This window comes from Perna viridis, chromosome 10, assembly GCF_037379345.1.
Source record: "Perna viridis isolate PV_CMFRI_1.1 ecotype Kerala chromosome 10, ASM3737934v1, whole genome shotgun sequence".
Taxonomy (NCBI): Eukaryota; Metazoa; Mollusca; class Bivalvia; order Mytilida; family Mytilidae; genus Perna; species Perna viridis.
In genome coordinates, this window is record NC_142454.1 from 22,151,249 (window position 1) to 22,167,957 (window position 16,709).

A 16,709-nucleotide genomic window follows, 5' to 3' on the forward strand; every position below is an offset into this window, starting at 1 on the left:
ATTCCTTTTTTGCAAATTATTTCATCTTTGAAAGATCTTTAAAAGTTTTAATACAATTGTATATTTGATATGAAGGAGAACTGAGTATTGTTTGGTAAGGAATCACGTATGATTCGAAAAGTAATTGTGTTTGATGGAAAATGGAATCGAATAGGAAGTGGTAAGAATAGATTATAATGCCAAAATATATTTGTACAAAATGTCTTTAAATAAATGATTCAGTAGAAGTCAAAAGAAATCAAATAAGAACCGAATAATAATCAATTTTGGGATGAAGAGGAATCAAGTTTAAAATAATGCAATATTAAAGAGTAACCTGGGGAACCAAGGTTAAAAAGGTTATCAAAAGAATGTAGTCCAGGAAAAAGGTCAGAAATTGAAAACAGACATACACTACGAAGAACATTAAGTAACTAAAATCATACATACAAAGTAATAAAAGCAAATGAGCAACTTGGACTCCACCAAAAACTGGGAAAATTGACCAGATGTACCGCTAGAGATTAAGTGCCAAGCGATGTCTAAAACGAGTGTGATACAAAGAACCGCAAATTTTACTATCAAAAGTATCGAATATTAAAAATATAAAATGTGTGGGTAAAGGACATTCTGTTTTATGAACGGACCTTTGACAGCAACAATTTATGTTACGGTAATAAGGTAGGAAATAACCTTCCACCTAGCGGAATTTCGCCTATGTATATACATCGGAAACATAATCCGCCTCTTTGTAGAGAAGTAGTTGCAGCGTTTTCATGGAGACAAGGGTCGAAAAGTAGGCCTCGAATTCATTTCTAAGTATTCGGTTTTGCAACATTTGTTTTCCATTACCATAAAACAAATACTTCATTTGGTAAATAATGATGATGTCAACACGAAGCAATGATTATTTATGATAATATACAGTTACTTACTTTTTGTATAAAAAAACTGGAATATAAAAATTGTACCCTAACATCTTTCAAACCCCTAGGAAGGACCAAACGGTTTAATTAATTTTAGGAACGTGCGCTTAAAGTGTAAAACAGATCGGTCCACCAAAAAGTTTTATTGGGGGAAAAAATGGAATTCATGGACACAGACCAGACATGGAAACCAGACAAATACAACAAAGATTATAAAAAAAACAAAATAGAACATACAAAGTAAGGAAGTAAACAAGCATCTCGGACTCCTCTGAAACCTGGGGGCATGAAATAGATGCACCTATAGGGTAAGCGTCCTATGCTTTTCTAGAAGGAATCGCCGAGTTACATATAGAATGTCAAATCCAGAGTGGATGAAAGAGAGAAGGAAAAACGTGTGTGACAAAGAACTTGAAAATAGACAATGGAATTATCTACTTTCTTTATCATATTGCCAAATATAGTGATTTTGTAGCAATGATCAAGCTTAGGATTCACTTCTATATATTATCGCATATATGATAATCTTTTTAGCAATGTTTCAAACACATCTTGAACAATTTTCCGACATACATGTAAGAAGTGGAATGAACTCCCGCGGTAAAACACTTTTAGTGTAAATGGAGAAACCCAGTCCGATGCTATGAAGTATGAATTATGATATGGGATTCATTTCCTGGGGTAGAACCCAGTCAGGTAACATAAATCCTTAAACATGTTAAATAAATGTTTCCTTTGTGGGGTAAATGGAGAAACCTGAAGTAGAACCCTGTTAAGTACAATGAAGTTACTTAATATGTGGGATTAAGATAGAACCCAGTCGGGCAACATAAATTCTTTCATAAATGTATTTTTGAGAGGGGAAAATGATTTGATTACGAAAAATTATCAATGTCATATGAACGAGCTAAGATATGTTTAATGAATGAAGCCCATAAGAAATGATGCATTATTACGATACATTTATAAAATAAGCAATCACATGATATAATTAGGGCTAATAATGATATAAAGCAATGATTCTAACCTCTTTCTAATGACATTTTGGTCAATTTTGATGTACAAATAAATCTAATATAACAAACAAAAGCTAAAATCACATGATCTTGCACTCCCCTACTTGCAGTTCCTGTACCCTCATCTCTACAATGGGAATGGTTTCTAAATTGACTGTCATCAAATCCTAGTCGTTTGAATAAATGTCCTAAAAGACTGATAAAAGTATTCCTACTTAGCCAAAACTTACATGTATGGTCTTTTACATACACAGGTGATAAGATAAACATGAACAAATAGTCAGTTTATATCATAATGATATACACTCAATAAGACATATTGCCTAAACTTTAGGGGGGTCATTTATTCAATATCCTTTAGAAATTCCGCACTTCACTTATTTTGTTGCAAATAAGTGGACATTGTTCTATTATGATAAGGCTTAAAAACTTTGCCTGCTTGCAAATATTCATTTAAAGGATTGCCGGTCTGTATTGTCTTTTGGTGAACTCCGTAATCGAGGAATTCTTAATGGAAAATGTTGGGCGAATGGAAATATACATTTTGCTGATTTTGCTATTATCGTATAATAAAAACTTTGACTAAACGCACGTATAGATTAAAATGAGCAACCCAGCCTCTTAATAAGAGTATAATGTTAAAACAGTATACAAATGAACCTTCCTTTTCAAGGGGTATTTGGCTATGGTGAGAGGGGCAATGAGACAATACGACTTGGTAATTGCAGAGGATTATTATCGGATACATGTATACTTAAAAAGAATTAGTTTTCTTACTAAACGGGAATTGCTAAAAAGGAAATATTCCATCATCTGATAAGTTCAATTTTTGAGACATTTCATGCCTTAGTTCTTTCAAAGCAATTGTCCCATATTTAAACGTAATGATCATATGTTTGTTGTTTTGATTTTTTGATGGAACGCCTATAGAACGTCGAATCCATACACTATACTGTCCATGCCATAGTCTGTCGTATTGCCACTGACACAGTCAATATATTACTGATTTTGACTGAGAAATGGACAGAAATCCTCGGATCTTTGAATACATATATTTTGGTTTTGGTGTAAGAATCAATACATGAAGGTAATATTAGATATTCAAGTTGACAAAACAAACCATGAACATTAACGACCAGAAAGAACTAAAATGTACACACAAAACAACCAGCATGACCACCTCCATGCACATGTAAAAAAAATGTAACTCAAATGTATATCAAAACATATAATTAAACCCTATTTACATGTACACTAAATATAAGATGAACTCAGTACAGTATGACATTTAAGCAGTGATACAGTAATTTAAAACAAAAACTTGTTAATTAGATTTAGAGTAATATATACACAATGTATAAAACATAAATGTGGTATAATTGCAAATAAGATAATCATCATATACCAAGTAAGTAACAAACTTCTACAGATCAACCGAATCCCGTAAATGGCTTGGGATTAGTTGTGTCCAAATAATGAATGTGAAAGGAAAGTTTATTCAAGGACTGACACAGACCATAACTTGATCCCTCAATAGTGTTTGGATGTGCGACACAAATTTAAACAAAACACCAGGAGCACTGCAAAAACTATTTAACTTAAGAATGTTTTAAACAACAGTAACATACACATGCATAACACACATACTTATATTTCATAAAGAAAAATCTTAATAATCAGGTGTCGGTTTCACAAAAAGTCGTAAGTGTGAAATTGATCGTAAATCATGACGTCACAATGCTATTTTAGTTTATGACGTCATTACTTACGATCAATTTTACACTTATGACTTTTTGTGAAACTGATACCTGGTTAATGTGAAAGACTTTTATTCATATCTGTATTCATATCATTACCGCGTCGCCCAAATCTAATTCTTCATGACCAAATGTTTGTATAAATCTATAGATAATGCAAAAACAGTTCATAAAGTTTTCCTAATCTGGTTTTTAATTTTAAGATATATTAAATGCATTTATTTTACAACATCAAACTTTTCATAACAACAAAATTCTGAAGCATATAATGAAATAGAAGCTGTTAGGGAATCAAATATTTCAACCGCAGATCTAATGGTAATGAAACATTTCTTTATTTGTATTCCAATACAAATTGAATTTGTTGTGCCTGCTCCACAACTTTTATCTTAGACAACTGAAAATGATAATCATAATTGAAATACACAGTTTGATAATAAGATAATGCTTATATACTATGTATATTCATAAGTAGAAAAAATAAACACCAGCACCAAAGTCACTCGTTCTTCTACGGTTTTATCATATTGTGGTCAAATCTTTTATCGGGGCAAAACTTAAAACGTTAAATGGTGTTGGATCAATGATGTGGCAATAGAAATAAAAGGAAATGCTTCTGCCGAACACAAAACAGAAACAAAAGTACTACTGTTCAAAATAATTCAACAAGTTTCCTTAGTTACCACTTTATAACCTGTTGAACTGAGCATCAAAATAGTCTACTTATAGATATAAAAACATCAAGCTCTTTTTTTCTCTCTCGCAAAAATGTGCTTTTAAGTGATTTTAAGGGATAAGGGAACACAAAAAAAGAAAACGACGGCACATTTATGCTAAAATTTTAAACAGGGAAACGAGAGTAAAGAACAACAAGGTTTGTATATATATATATTATCAAACTTTGTATTTCAATTATGATTATCATTTTCAGTTGTCTAAGATAAAAGTTAAAATCTGATTTACATGAAATTAAACTATTACTTCACTCTTAAGAGATTGACTTTAAAGGTGATATGATTCAAAAGAATGAGCATCGGTTAGCTAAATTCTTTAATGTCAATTTCCGGTATATATATGACATAGCCCCCCCAAAGAACTTGAGCTAAAGGATACTACAGACATTGTGAGGTCAGTCTCATAACTTGACCTACACATAGAAATAAGGAGGACTATTGAACAAACTTTACGACAAACGTGATGATTTCCATTCAGATTTGTCAACTTTCCTTCATCGGTATCAACATCTCTTCAGCACCTGCGTATGGGATATCTATATCAGAACTCATACGTAATGCCAAAGCTTGCCAAAACTACGCAGACTTTTTGTATCGACCTATACTTTAAACAAGTAGGCTTCTGGAACAAGGTAATGTTGCTACAAGATTTAAATCATCACTGCAGAAGTTTTATGGTCATCATTATGAGTTCTTGGATCACTACTTTGTATCCATCTGCACAATGAGAACTGATTTGTTCAATGTGTCATGATTTTCCTTTCCTCTTTTTTCAACTCAGAACTTGATTTTTAATGAGCAACTCCATGTCTAGTGTTTGTCCCTTGATCATAGTCTTTTGATTACTGTTTGAACATTTGTTCCCTTGATTACTCCTGCATTGAACAAATGAGAACCATTTCATAATATTCTTTATTTCCAAATATATATATATATGTTTAATTAATTTGAACATGAGCTGTTATGACTAACACCTAGTCACGACAAAAAATCCATTGATCATTTGTTCGATTAGTAGCTAAAATAGTTATTCATTTCCTGCTCGAATAACTCCGTTCAATTTGTACTTAAATCTAACAAAAGAAGTATTAATAACGTATTCGGTAACTTTTTCACTTCCTATTGAAATAACAACCTGAAGAACGATCACACCTACATAAAATGCATATCTTTGTAGGTTTGGTGATGATGTTTATTTTTGTTGCTGATTTTCACTCTACAAAAGGTAACTATGACTTAAGAATTGGTTTTGTGATGGTCTTTTTCTTCATGTTTTTACAACGTCACCTCTCGCAGACTACAATCATATGATCAGTAGCTTTTTTATTCAGCAATGAAAGTTTTAGTTGTACTGGTCTGCAGCTGGCATGTCAGTTAACTACATGTAGTCTTTAGTTTGTATATTTGCGTAATTTGTATTCACTTTCTTTATTTCCGTTGTAACATGGGACTCAAACATTTTACCCAATTGCCACATTTTAAAAGGGAGGGTTGTGATCATGCCACAGTAGTTTAACCCCGCCCTAATTTTGCCTTCTGTATGTTTGTTTCAATTTAACCTTTAGTTTATTTTTTTTTTATGTTACTTGATAATTTAGGGGCAAATCTTTCATTGTCCATGTGAATAATTATGTATTTGGGCCAGCTGCAGGCGGCCCATGGGTATTAGGATTTATTAGTCGTTCATTTAAGTCCAATGGGTGGCCTTGGGCCGACATTTTCACCCCGTTGGGTTTGTTGTGCCTGTGACATATACATCATACCTATGCTCGTTTTTTTTTCGACAGAAAACCCCTGGACATGCAATACTTGCGACCATGCGACCTCTAATGCGACCATAATTCAATTACCTGATTTTGACCGAGTTGATTCAAATCTTTATTTTACTTGATCAGGATAGAAATCACATTTTGCCTTCACACATTTTGTTTTGACTGCTGATATTGATAAATTCATTTATCATATTGATTGAATGTATATGTATTACGGTTAAGCATTTTGACAAAGTTAACATGAGGGGTATCTCCTGAATGAAAAAGTAATTTATTGTATTTAAAAATGACCTTCATATTTTAAATAACCGTGGAATAAATACATGCATCCAAACCTTAACTTTTTGTTTTCTTTCGTATTCAAATATATGTACCCGATTATTTTTTGTTCTGTTTTTGCACTGAATGCCATTTTAAATGGTTTTCATACATTACACATTGTTTTTGGTGTTAATATAACTAATTAAACAAACGAAAAACATGTGGAGAACTGATATCAACGCATTAATACAGATGGGGAATGTTAATTTATTGATATATTTTATTTTCTCTGCATTTGGTCACTAGAAATAAAAGATAAGGAAAATTCAGAACGCAGCAATTAATAACACGGAACTGTACTTTCGAAAATAATCTCTCGGTAATTATTTATATTTATATACAAACATATAATATATTTATAAGAACTGATGCAAACATGTACTGAATCGAAGTGTAGATGAGGATTCCTCCGTTTTTTGGTATAACATTGAGCTTGCCGTGTAAATCGAGTTAACTGAATATGTACTTGGTTACTCTTCCTCAAATCTACCGTATTTAGAGATTATAAGTCTCATTCCTGTCTACTAATGTTTATACTGAGATGCCACATTATTGATATTATTAGTTTGCCGGACTTGACGTTGTCGCCTAGCAACCCACGACTAAAATAAGGTTTGATCAGAGCTTCGAAAAACATTAAATATTCATTTGTCGCATATCCGGAATGTGGTCCACTTTTGTTGTAACTCTTTTTTTTTAATGTCAAAAGGGAAGCTCTAAAACATGATGGCCATAATATTATTTCAACCCACTTCTGTAATTAGCAAAATTAAAAATTGCTCTCAACTCCAAATTAACCATCGATGTAAATATAAACATAAAAACAACCACATTCTTTGTCGATACAATGGACAGCTATACATTTAAATAACTGAATATCATGAGTTTATTGTGATGCTTATAAATGTGTTACTCTTCTAAAATAAAAACAAATTTTTCAAAGTGAAAAAAAATATAAAACAGATTTCGCAATAATCGTTTAAGTACAAGAAAAAATAATTTAACCTATACATGCATTCTGGAATGAAGTTTTCTTCGTCGTTCACTGTGGACCAATAGGTGGCCTTGGGCTGACATAATTATCCCGGTGGGGTTGTTGAATCTTTGCCATATACACCATGCCTATTTCCATTTTCTTAGCTTAATAATACAAGAAGAAAATAAATAATTTGCAATAATTAAGTTATGCATTTGCTGTTTATATAGATGGAATAAAATATTAAAGTATCGAGTTCTAGATGTAAAACATGTCTGTTAAATACCATGAGGTAATAACTAGTTCCCCCATAGTTGATTGAGCAAATTCAAACGTATGATTTATTTTGATGGCAACGTATAATGTCAGTGATAATGAGGAAAACAACTAGATTTTCGATTCAATACAACTCTAAGTAATTTCCCGCATAACTTCAATGTCAATGTTTCATTAAATGTATTATAGATTTATTTTATGTGTTTTCATTCACATACTGTAGGTTTTCCAGAAGAGTGTAATTATTCCAAAGATGAATACTTAAATTGCAGTGGAAAAGGTTTAACTACAATTCCAGAAACATTTCCACATAACGTACATACCATTGACTTATCAAGAAATCAAATTAAAGAGGTCAAGAGCAACGCATTTGTAAATTTAACAGAATTACGAACAATCATTTTGACAAGAAACTCTCTCTACAATATAAGGAAAATATCATTTTCTGCTCTACCCAAACTGATGACATTGTACCTTGATTACAACGAATTAGATCCAGATTCAATTGAAATCAATGCTTTTGATTTTCTGCCGTCGATAGTTGAACTGATCATTGATTCAAATAAATTGCGTAAGATAATATTCCCAAAATATAGCCTCGCTCATATGCCAAATATTCGGATACTTGAACTTGATACATTTGAGGGATTCACATTAAGCAAGTTAAGCAGAAATTTCCCTTTGTTAGATAATTTATATCTGCATCTTTCGGGTTGCTGTTTTATGTTAGAGAATACAACATTTAGTGATAACAAAAGCTTCCAAATAAAGAAACTGAAAGTTGACATTACTGGGATAGATCATGGCGCTCTTTGTAACCTGATTAGTATTGAAGAGATATCTTTATATCTGTTTTCGCAGGGTGATTTTATAGATGATATATTCAAGTCATTGGAATGCTTTGAAAATCGAACCGTAAACCTATTTGAGATAAGGGGTAATGATATATCTTTTACTTTAGGAAAAAAGCACTTACGACCTCTGTCCAAAATATGTATTAAAAGACTCTTGTTGAGACAAAATGTTATAACACGAATAGATGTTATACCTTTCCAAATGTTTGCTGAGCGGGCACATTGTCTAGAGGAACTTGACCTTTCAGAAAATCCCATCGCTTTAGATAAGTCAGCTTGGACTTACTTATTTGTCCTCTTGCCGAATTTAAAGAAAATACGATTGTCACAATTTGGTGTTGAAAAGAAATTAACATATGATTGTTTCTTAGCTCAGTGTCATATGTATAACGAGCTTTATTTAAATTTTCCTAAACACATCGAAGAGGTATATGTTACAGATGCAGATGTTGATCTGCATTTTAAATTTGTGAATATTTCTGGCGGCGACAAGTTGAAATTTCTGGATTTATCTTATCTTACTATTTGCATGTGTGATATAACTATTAATGGAATACCGAATTTAAAATATTTGGATTTATCGGGAACAAAATTTCTTTCTGTAGGTCGGAATTTTCTTTCTTCTTTTGAAAATCTAGAGAGCTTTATATGTCAAAACTGTTTTCTCGGTGCTGGTTTTGGAAATCATAAAAACATTAAAAACTTTTTCATTAAGTCGAAAAAAATACAGCATATTAATCTCAATGGAAACGAATTAACGGATTTTTCTCCAGGATTTTTCAACCCTATTATGAATTCTTTGAGAACTATTTATTTATCAAAAAATTATTTGACAACTTTGCCAATCGAGGCAAACAAATTCCCAAATTTGAGGTATATTGACTTAAGGAGCAATTTAATCAAAACCCTAAGCGAAAAACATCGCCAATCCCTTAGTAAAGCCAAACATGTCAAATTGTATCTAAGCGGAAATCCATTTCTTTGTATTTGTGACACACTTCCGTTTCTTTTATGGGAAAACTACTCCGTGATTTCAGACTTTAGTGAATTGAAATGTTCAACAGAGTCTGGCCAATCTATTCTTATAACAGATTTTTTGCGTAGAATTGATGAGTTTCAAAGTCACTGCCTTGATAAGAAATGGATCTTCATCGGTTCAACTGCAGCTGCTGTACTCGTCTGTTTAATAATCATTGGAACTATTTATTATAAATACAGGTTCACATTTCAGTACTGGTATTTCATGTTTCAAAAAAGGATGCACACTGGAAGACCATTAACGGAAATGTTTCCGTTTCTGTTCGATGTCTTTATTGCATATAGTCATGAAGATTGGGATGACATTAGTCCGATTATAAAACGTCTTGAACGTGAATCTTTGAATGTCGCCTTTGATGATAAAACGTTTGAGGTGGGGAAACCAATCGTTGAGAATATCGTGGATACAATTGATAACAGCAGAAGTGTTATTTTCTTTGTGACCGAAAAGTTCTTAAAAAGTGATTGGGGATCATTTGAGATTGAAATCGCTCGAATGCATGCAATTAGAAATGTAGACAAATTCAGGCTCATCGTTGTTATTAAGGAAAACATTGATAAAATTAACCTACCGATTGCATTGAAAAACATTTGGCGAAAATTAACTTGTATTGAATGGCCAGTACAGGGAGATAATATAAAAATAAATGTGTTTCATGAAAAACTTGTTGCAGCCATAAAACAGTAAAAACATGTGATCAACTATAAAGATGTTAAAATGGACCACCGGAGAAAAACGTCTTCATCGCTTGATGTCCTTGCTTTCGCATTTTAAAACTTTATTTGCATTGTGCAGGTAGTATCTTATTTGCTTTGTTTTTGTAAACTTTATTCATATTGTTATGGACATTTGATTACATTTATACATGTTATAGGTGTTGATAAAATTCAAAAGAATTCGACTGTTTGAAAAATCTAATTTCGTTGTTACAACATCATTTCTGTAAAAAGCGATCGAAGTTTGTTTTTTATTTATAACAAATAAAGATGAACGACTAGGAAAAAACTAATCTGATTTCGTAATAATTGGCCGAAATCATGGAGACGTTCTCTGTAGTAACTTCTATGACAACATCATAAAGGGTTTAAAACAATTGTTGTGATAGAATTATCGACAATGGACGTTTTCAAAATAAAGCGTACTAACTTTATGAGGACATAGTTTGCTTTGACCAATATTAATGCCGAAAAAAAAATATTCACTCTGTTAGCTACACGTCGCCTCCATTCAAGATTGTTACCTCCGTTATATATTTATTTTACAATTTAATGTACACTGAAATTGTTAAAGACTTAGGTTTTGCACTGTAACATGTTTTAATATTATTCTGCTTATGATTCATATCTTATGCTATTTTGTACTTGTACATTATTATAAAGTACTCTTTTGTGCTCACCATTTGAATTTATTTTAATGTTTTTTTTCTAAAATCTCTAGACATTCAATAGTTATTCTGTTTTTTCTTTTTACGTAGGTTAGTAGCTCAAATTCAAGGCCACTTTTTGTTATGCCCATTACTTTTTAAACAGGGCACAATCAGATTCCAAGTACACATATTTTAGATCAATCAAGGATGGTATTCATGCAAGAATCATGCATGTTCTACATGTAAAACGTCATATTACCAATAACTTTATTTTTTTTATTTTACTGCCAGATTTTTTTAAAATTAGGCTACTTTCATGATACTGAAAATATCAATAATTCCAAATGGCGACGCTACTAGTACATGAAGTCGATTGCGTCACTATCAATTTAAAAAAAATGTACTCGGTCTGATATTTGGCGTCTCTTCTTCAAAACTGTCCTTATTGTGTGTATGAATACAGCATTTATGATGCTTAAATGCAAAACTAATACCAATTAAATAATTTAGACATACCTGTAATCAGTTTATGAGCTATATGTTACATATTATATATATGTATCATTTGCCAAGTCATTTTTACACTCTAAACTCTTCATACATTCAAACAATTTGTTATGCATTTATCCGATAGTGCTGAAATAGCATGAAATATCAATATGAAGAGAGAAAATGTTTGACGGGTTATAAAGTTAATAAGGTGTATGAGTATATTTTAAATGCACATTTTTTACTGTATTTTTTATATTTCGTCACATTAATGGATCTGTGTCGTCTTTATAGGCGTTGTTTCTCTTTTGAATTGCATTTTTGCTAATTCGGAACTTAATTCAATTTTATGTTTATGATTCTTCTTTATAACTGTATCTATTAAATCTTTTCGTTTCATGTATTTGTCGTGGGAATTGTTCCATACAATTTTATGTACAATCAACTAATATTTTTTATCACAAAAAGAAAATAAAATATCACCGACACGACTTAGTATATGCAGAGTGGTCCTCAATTTATGAACGTCTTTAAAAAAATATTTGAAAATGAAATGCGACTGCTACATTTTTGTACAACATTAAAAATGTTGAAGGCGGAAAATAATTATTACGATGTAAATTAAATTAATTCTTTTAAATTTTCGTTTTTTAAAGAAAATATAGTGATGTCCCTAAACGTTTAACAAATCTGTACCTTTCGATATTGTGATATAATTTTTTTGCAACCGAAAGTTTACATCTATTGCTTAAAATTGTGAAATGTCCGATGAATCGCTTTTTAGAATTCGGGTGTATAATTGTGTCTAAGTAAATCTAATGTTTACTAGATTTACGACTTTTTTCTCTCAAGTTCAGTTAAAATGTATTGAGATATCAAAGTTTAACCTATTAAAGTGTGAATGATAAAGTTGTAACGAATTTGGAACTGTAAGTGTTGTTATATGTCAATTTATGTATACAAATATTTGGAAAGTTTAAAGCTGATAGGCATAAAAATAATTAAATTAGTTTATAAGACATGCAGTCGACGCAACAAATTAAAATTTAAAATTATATTTTTCAATTTGTATATTTTGTGAATGTTGAAAGATTTCGATACGGTTTTTGTTAGTTAACTATTGCATGCTAGATTTGTTTACTAATGTACCGCACAATTGTAATTTTATTTTTAAATGATGTATATCAAAGGTTTTGCATCGTAAGTTCGCACCAGTTCTCATTAAGGTCTTTTCAATTTCAATGGGAAGACCTTCTTGTATATCTTCTGATTATTATTATTCTTTTTTTTCTGCCACCCATTTTCCCCGCTTTTTATGATGATTGTATCGCGACAAGATTTTGACCATCTTTTGCATTCTGAAATAAGGAGGTTTTCCTGGTTACGCAATTTCTCGACTTTTAATGAAGGAATGTGATTGGTCACTACAACTTTAAAACAGAAAGTCAAACAGTAATACTTAAAAAGCTCATTGTTCCAACTTGTTGTGCTAACTTACAAATGAGTACATGTAAACAATATCCATACGCTTGTCTAATTAAGTACAAATCAAAGCGCACATTTAAAGCTTTATTTCAACTACTTTTGATCAACACACACACACACACACACACACACACACACACACACACACACACACACACACACAGATAGTTCATTTACAGTGCATACATTATGTACAGCTAGGTTTAGTGTGTGTGTTTTTTAATTACATAGAAGAATGGTCATTTGACCGGGAAGTGGTAATTGAGAAATTTGCTTTGGATACTATATAATTACCTCGCATTAATGTTTTTTTCATGTTCATGAAAACATCATTAAGTATCTTTATTTATTAATTGTTTCGATTTAGTTGAATGCAAAACATATTTCATTACTAATTTTTACAACTTAAGTAATATTTCTAATAGTTACAAAAACTATTTTGTAAATTTGATAATTGTCAGAAACCTCTTTAAAATATATGCTACAGATAACTCATCTCGTCTAGTAGCAACCTTGACATGTTGCCGTATGTTAAGCATACATAATAGATTAGATATAGATAGGAAAACCTTCAATTGTTCTTGAACAATTGACCTTTTAATGATGTTTTCATTCATATGCACAAAGAATATGTTTTTTTTTTCGAATTCGTTTATTATGAGTTATTTTATATACAATACATGCATAAAACAGTAACTGGATTGTGTGAAGTTAAACATTAAATCATGTGATATGCCTTTGTAAATATAATATGCATGGTTTCCGAATTCCGTATATATTTTGTACTCTTGATCATAGATATGGAATGTATCCTTTTCTGGACAACAAATTTGAAGAAAGAACAGTATTTATTCAAATTACGGCGTTGTATAATAAATATCGATATTTTTTTTTTTTATAAAATTCAAAAACAACTACTGTCCCACGAATGCTTCATCGGATTGCAATCGGGAGAATACGGAGACCGAGGTAACTGATCAGTCAATCTGCTTCTTGTCAAGAAAGTCCTACACTGGCCTTGCACGCGGCGTTGTCATGTTGTAGCAGACATATTCTGCGGAAGTGTAGGCTTGCATACGGGATTAGATTTGTTTTGAGCAATTGTCGATAATTTAAGAAAAAATAATGACTAGTATGACCAGCCACAGTCGATTGTTGATTAAAACAGACACAAAATATCTCAATCATTGCTTTAACTGTCTATTAGAAATATATGTTGTCCACATAACGGTAAAAAGTGATGCATCAGTCATTTTTTGTTCATCTAAAGAAAATTTAGGTACACATTTCTTGGCTATGTCAAAACTATGTCACATATTGTGTTCGACATTTTGTGTCCTAGTCAACATTATACTTGCTTTGACAATTTTAGACTGTATAGTTTAATGCATTTTTGCGTTGATTTTAACATTTTGTTGACCAATTTTTTGATGGAAATTTTAAGTGTTGACATGGTAAAAACATGACTTAGTTAAACAGAAAGGGCATTTAGGTAGACTTGGTTTGTTTGCCTTAGTTATATTTGGACTGTGCGTGGTCATTACAATCATTTTTTAGCCAGCAGTGCAATATCGTTCAGCATAAATGGTATTTCGGAGCACAACTAAGTCAATTTTCCCTCCGCAATGAATGCCATCCCTAACATGAACTGAACCACCTCTAGCCATCACAGTACCCACAATATATTCCTCCATGAAACGTTCGCCCAGTTGGCACTTCACTCGCACTCTTCTGTCAGATCTATGCGCAAAAATCTGAGTTCATCAAGTTAGATGTTTTAGTTTCACGGTTACTTTCAGAGTATGTCGCAGGAGGATATTTGACACTGTACCTTGGCGCATATTGAGGTCGGGTGCAATTTCATCCTGGGTGAAACAAGCTGCGCGGCGTAAACCTATTCTTTGCCGTCCTATGTTCTATGGCATCTTGGTGTGAATTATTGATCGAGCATCAGATATTGAACTTTATAGGATAAACATTATATAATTGTAACTATGTGCGTACCCGCCCTTTACAAAATCGTGATACTCCTTTATTTTAATCAATATTTAAAAAAATACTAGTTGGTTAAGATCGAGAAATGCTTATATTTTATCTTTAGAAACTAAATTTAAGTTTGTTATTACCGATCTAAGAAATAAAGATATATATATATTGACAACAATATATATAAATATTCCATATATATGATCAAGAGTATAAATAGGTTTTTAACCATAAATTTCCAAACCTGAAGAAACCGAAAACCACTTTTCGCAAAAAAAACCAAAAAAACAAAACAAAAACAAAAACAAAAACAATCTGTTACATAGTATAATAAGGTTTTGGTTAAACCAGTTCAAAACGTCATGTGTTTGATGATAACAACTAAGCGTTCATCAGTGATTCTACAGAACCTGAACCGACCTGTGCAACAAAAATTGCTATCGGTCATCGATCCGTCAAACAGATCCATTTAACTGGTTATTGCATCACGTGACCACAGAGCGGTCAATGAATTTACGGTTTTTGTTGTTTTCCTTGTCAACTTTACACATATTAAAATAATGTGATTTATTTAAACATCAATTTATACTTTTATATTATATATCTTTTATATAAAACAAATTTTACGTCATTACACATAACAAAATGAAATCAGATCGGTCACCGGTCATCGATCCGTCAACTCCTTGCATTGATTGGTTCAAGGACTGTAACCCACCATGCCCGCCATGTAGTCCTCAATATCAATTTCAATATGATTTCTTTGTATATGATATCACCGTAGCTTTAAGCGACATAAGTCATTTGATAAGCGTATCACATATCAATTTATTTGTTCTCTTGCATGATTTTCATATAAAACAATAGTGTCTTTGCCAAAGAAATTATGCTTGTTTTATTTCCCTATTTATTATTCCTATTACAATGTAGGAAATTCCAATCACAAGCAAAAAATGGTTAGTTAAAATTTCATTATTAAATTTTCATTACCCGCCAATATGGAAATTTTACAACAATTTATTATAAAGCGGGTTAAGGCTCATAAAAATTTATCGAGATTTTACAACGATTGTATATTTCGACATTGAAAGATTTAGCCCCTGTGGATTATGTAATAGAACAATCGCTTAATAATGTACCTTCAAATAATGTTCAATTATTTAACTTTAGAACGATTCTGTGTCTTGATTATTCCAACAAAGACCGATTCCTGTGTAATTCCATTTTAGAATTATGCCTGACAATTCATTTTAACGACGATTATGTCCCTTAATGATTCAATAACAGAATTATTCTTTGCTATTCAACTCTTAAATTATGTAGGACGATTAAACTCTAGTACTATTCTGACCCTTGACGATATTATCATTGTTTAAAGTGCTTGTTTAATTGTCAACCTCGGAGGCTGAATAGGAACACAAAATATGATGCGATTCTGAAAAGAAGATTTCTTCGGTAAATCTTTCTTCCACGATAACATTTAATCATCAGTCATAAAATACTTGTGACAAACTGTCTAATTGGGTGGTATTAATAGAGGTTATCCAATGGCTGTCAGTTGTTTAACGGGATAGTTGAACATATACACATGTACATATCAAATATATATATATATATATATATATATATATATATATATATATATATATATATATATATATATACAAGTCATGCATAAGATAAATATTACAATAATTTATGTTCAGTAGCTCATTTACGTTTCAATAGCCAAA

At 31.5% G+C, this 16,709-nt stretch overlaps 1 protein-coding gene across 1 annotated transcript; it reads left to right on the forward strand.

Annotated features, from left to right (window-relative positions):
• Positions 1-5,301: 5,301 nt before the first annotated feature.
• LOC148604979 (toll-like receptor 4) lies at positions 5,302-15,630 on the forward strand. The gene is made up of 2 exons (XM_088549272.1): positions 5,302-5,637; positions 7,981-15,630. Exons 1-2 carry the CDS (start codon positions 5,574-5,576, stop codon positions 10,335-10,337), a joined length of 2,421 nt encoding a protein of 806 aa, XP_088405398.1. The 5' UTR covers positions 5,302-5,573; the 3' UTR covers positions 10,338-15,630.
• The last annotated feature ends 1,079 nt before the right edge of the window (positions 15,631-16,709 follow it).

Excerpts from the sequence above, each read along its gene's own strand:
- LOC148604979 (XM_088549272.1), top strand. The coding sequence starts at position 5,574 with ATGCATATCTTTGTAGGTTTGGTGATGATGTTTATTTTTGTTGCTGAT. Across the intron at positions 5,638-7,980 it reads TGATTTTCACTCTACAAAAG|GTTTTCCAGAAGAGTGTAAT; the intron begins GTAACTATGACT and ends CACATACTGTAG.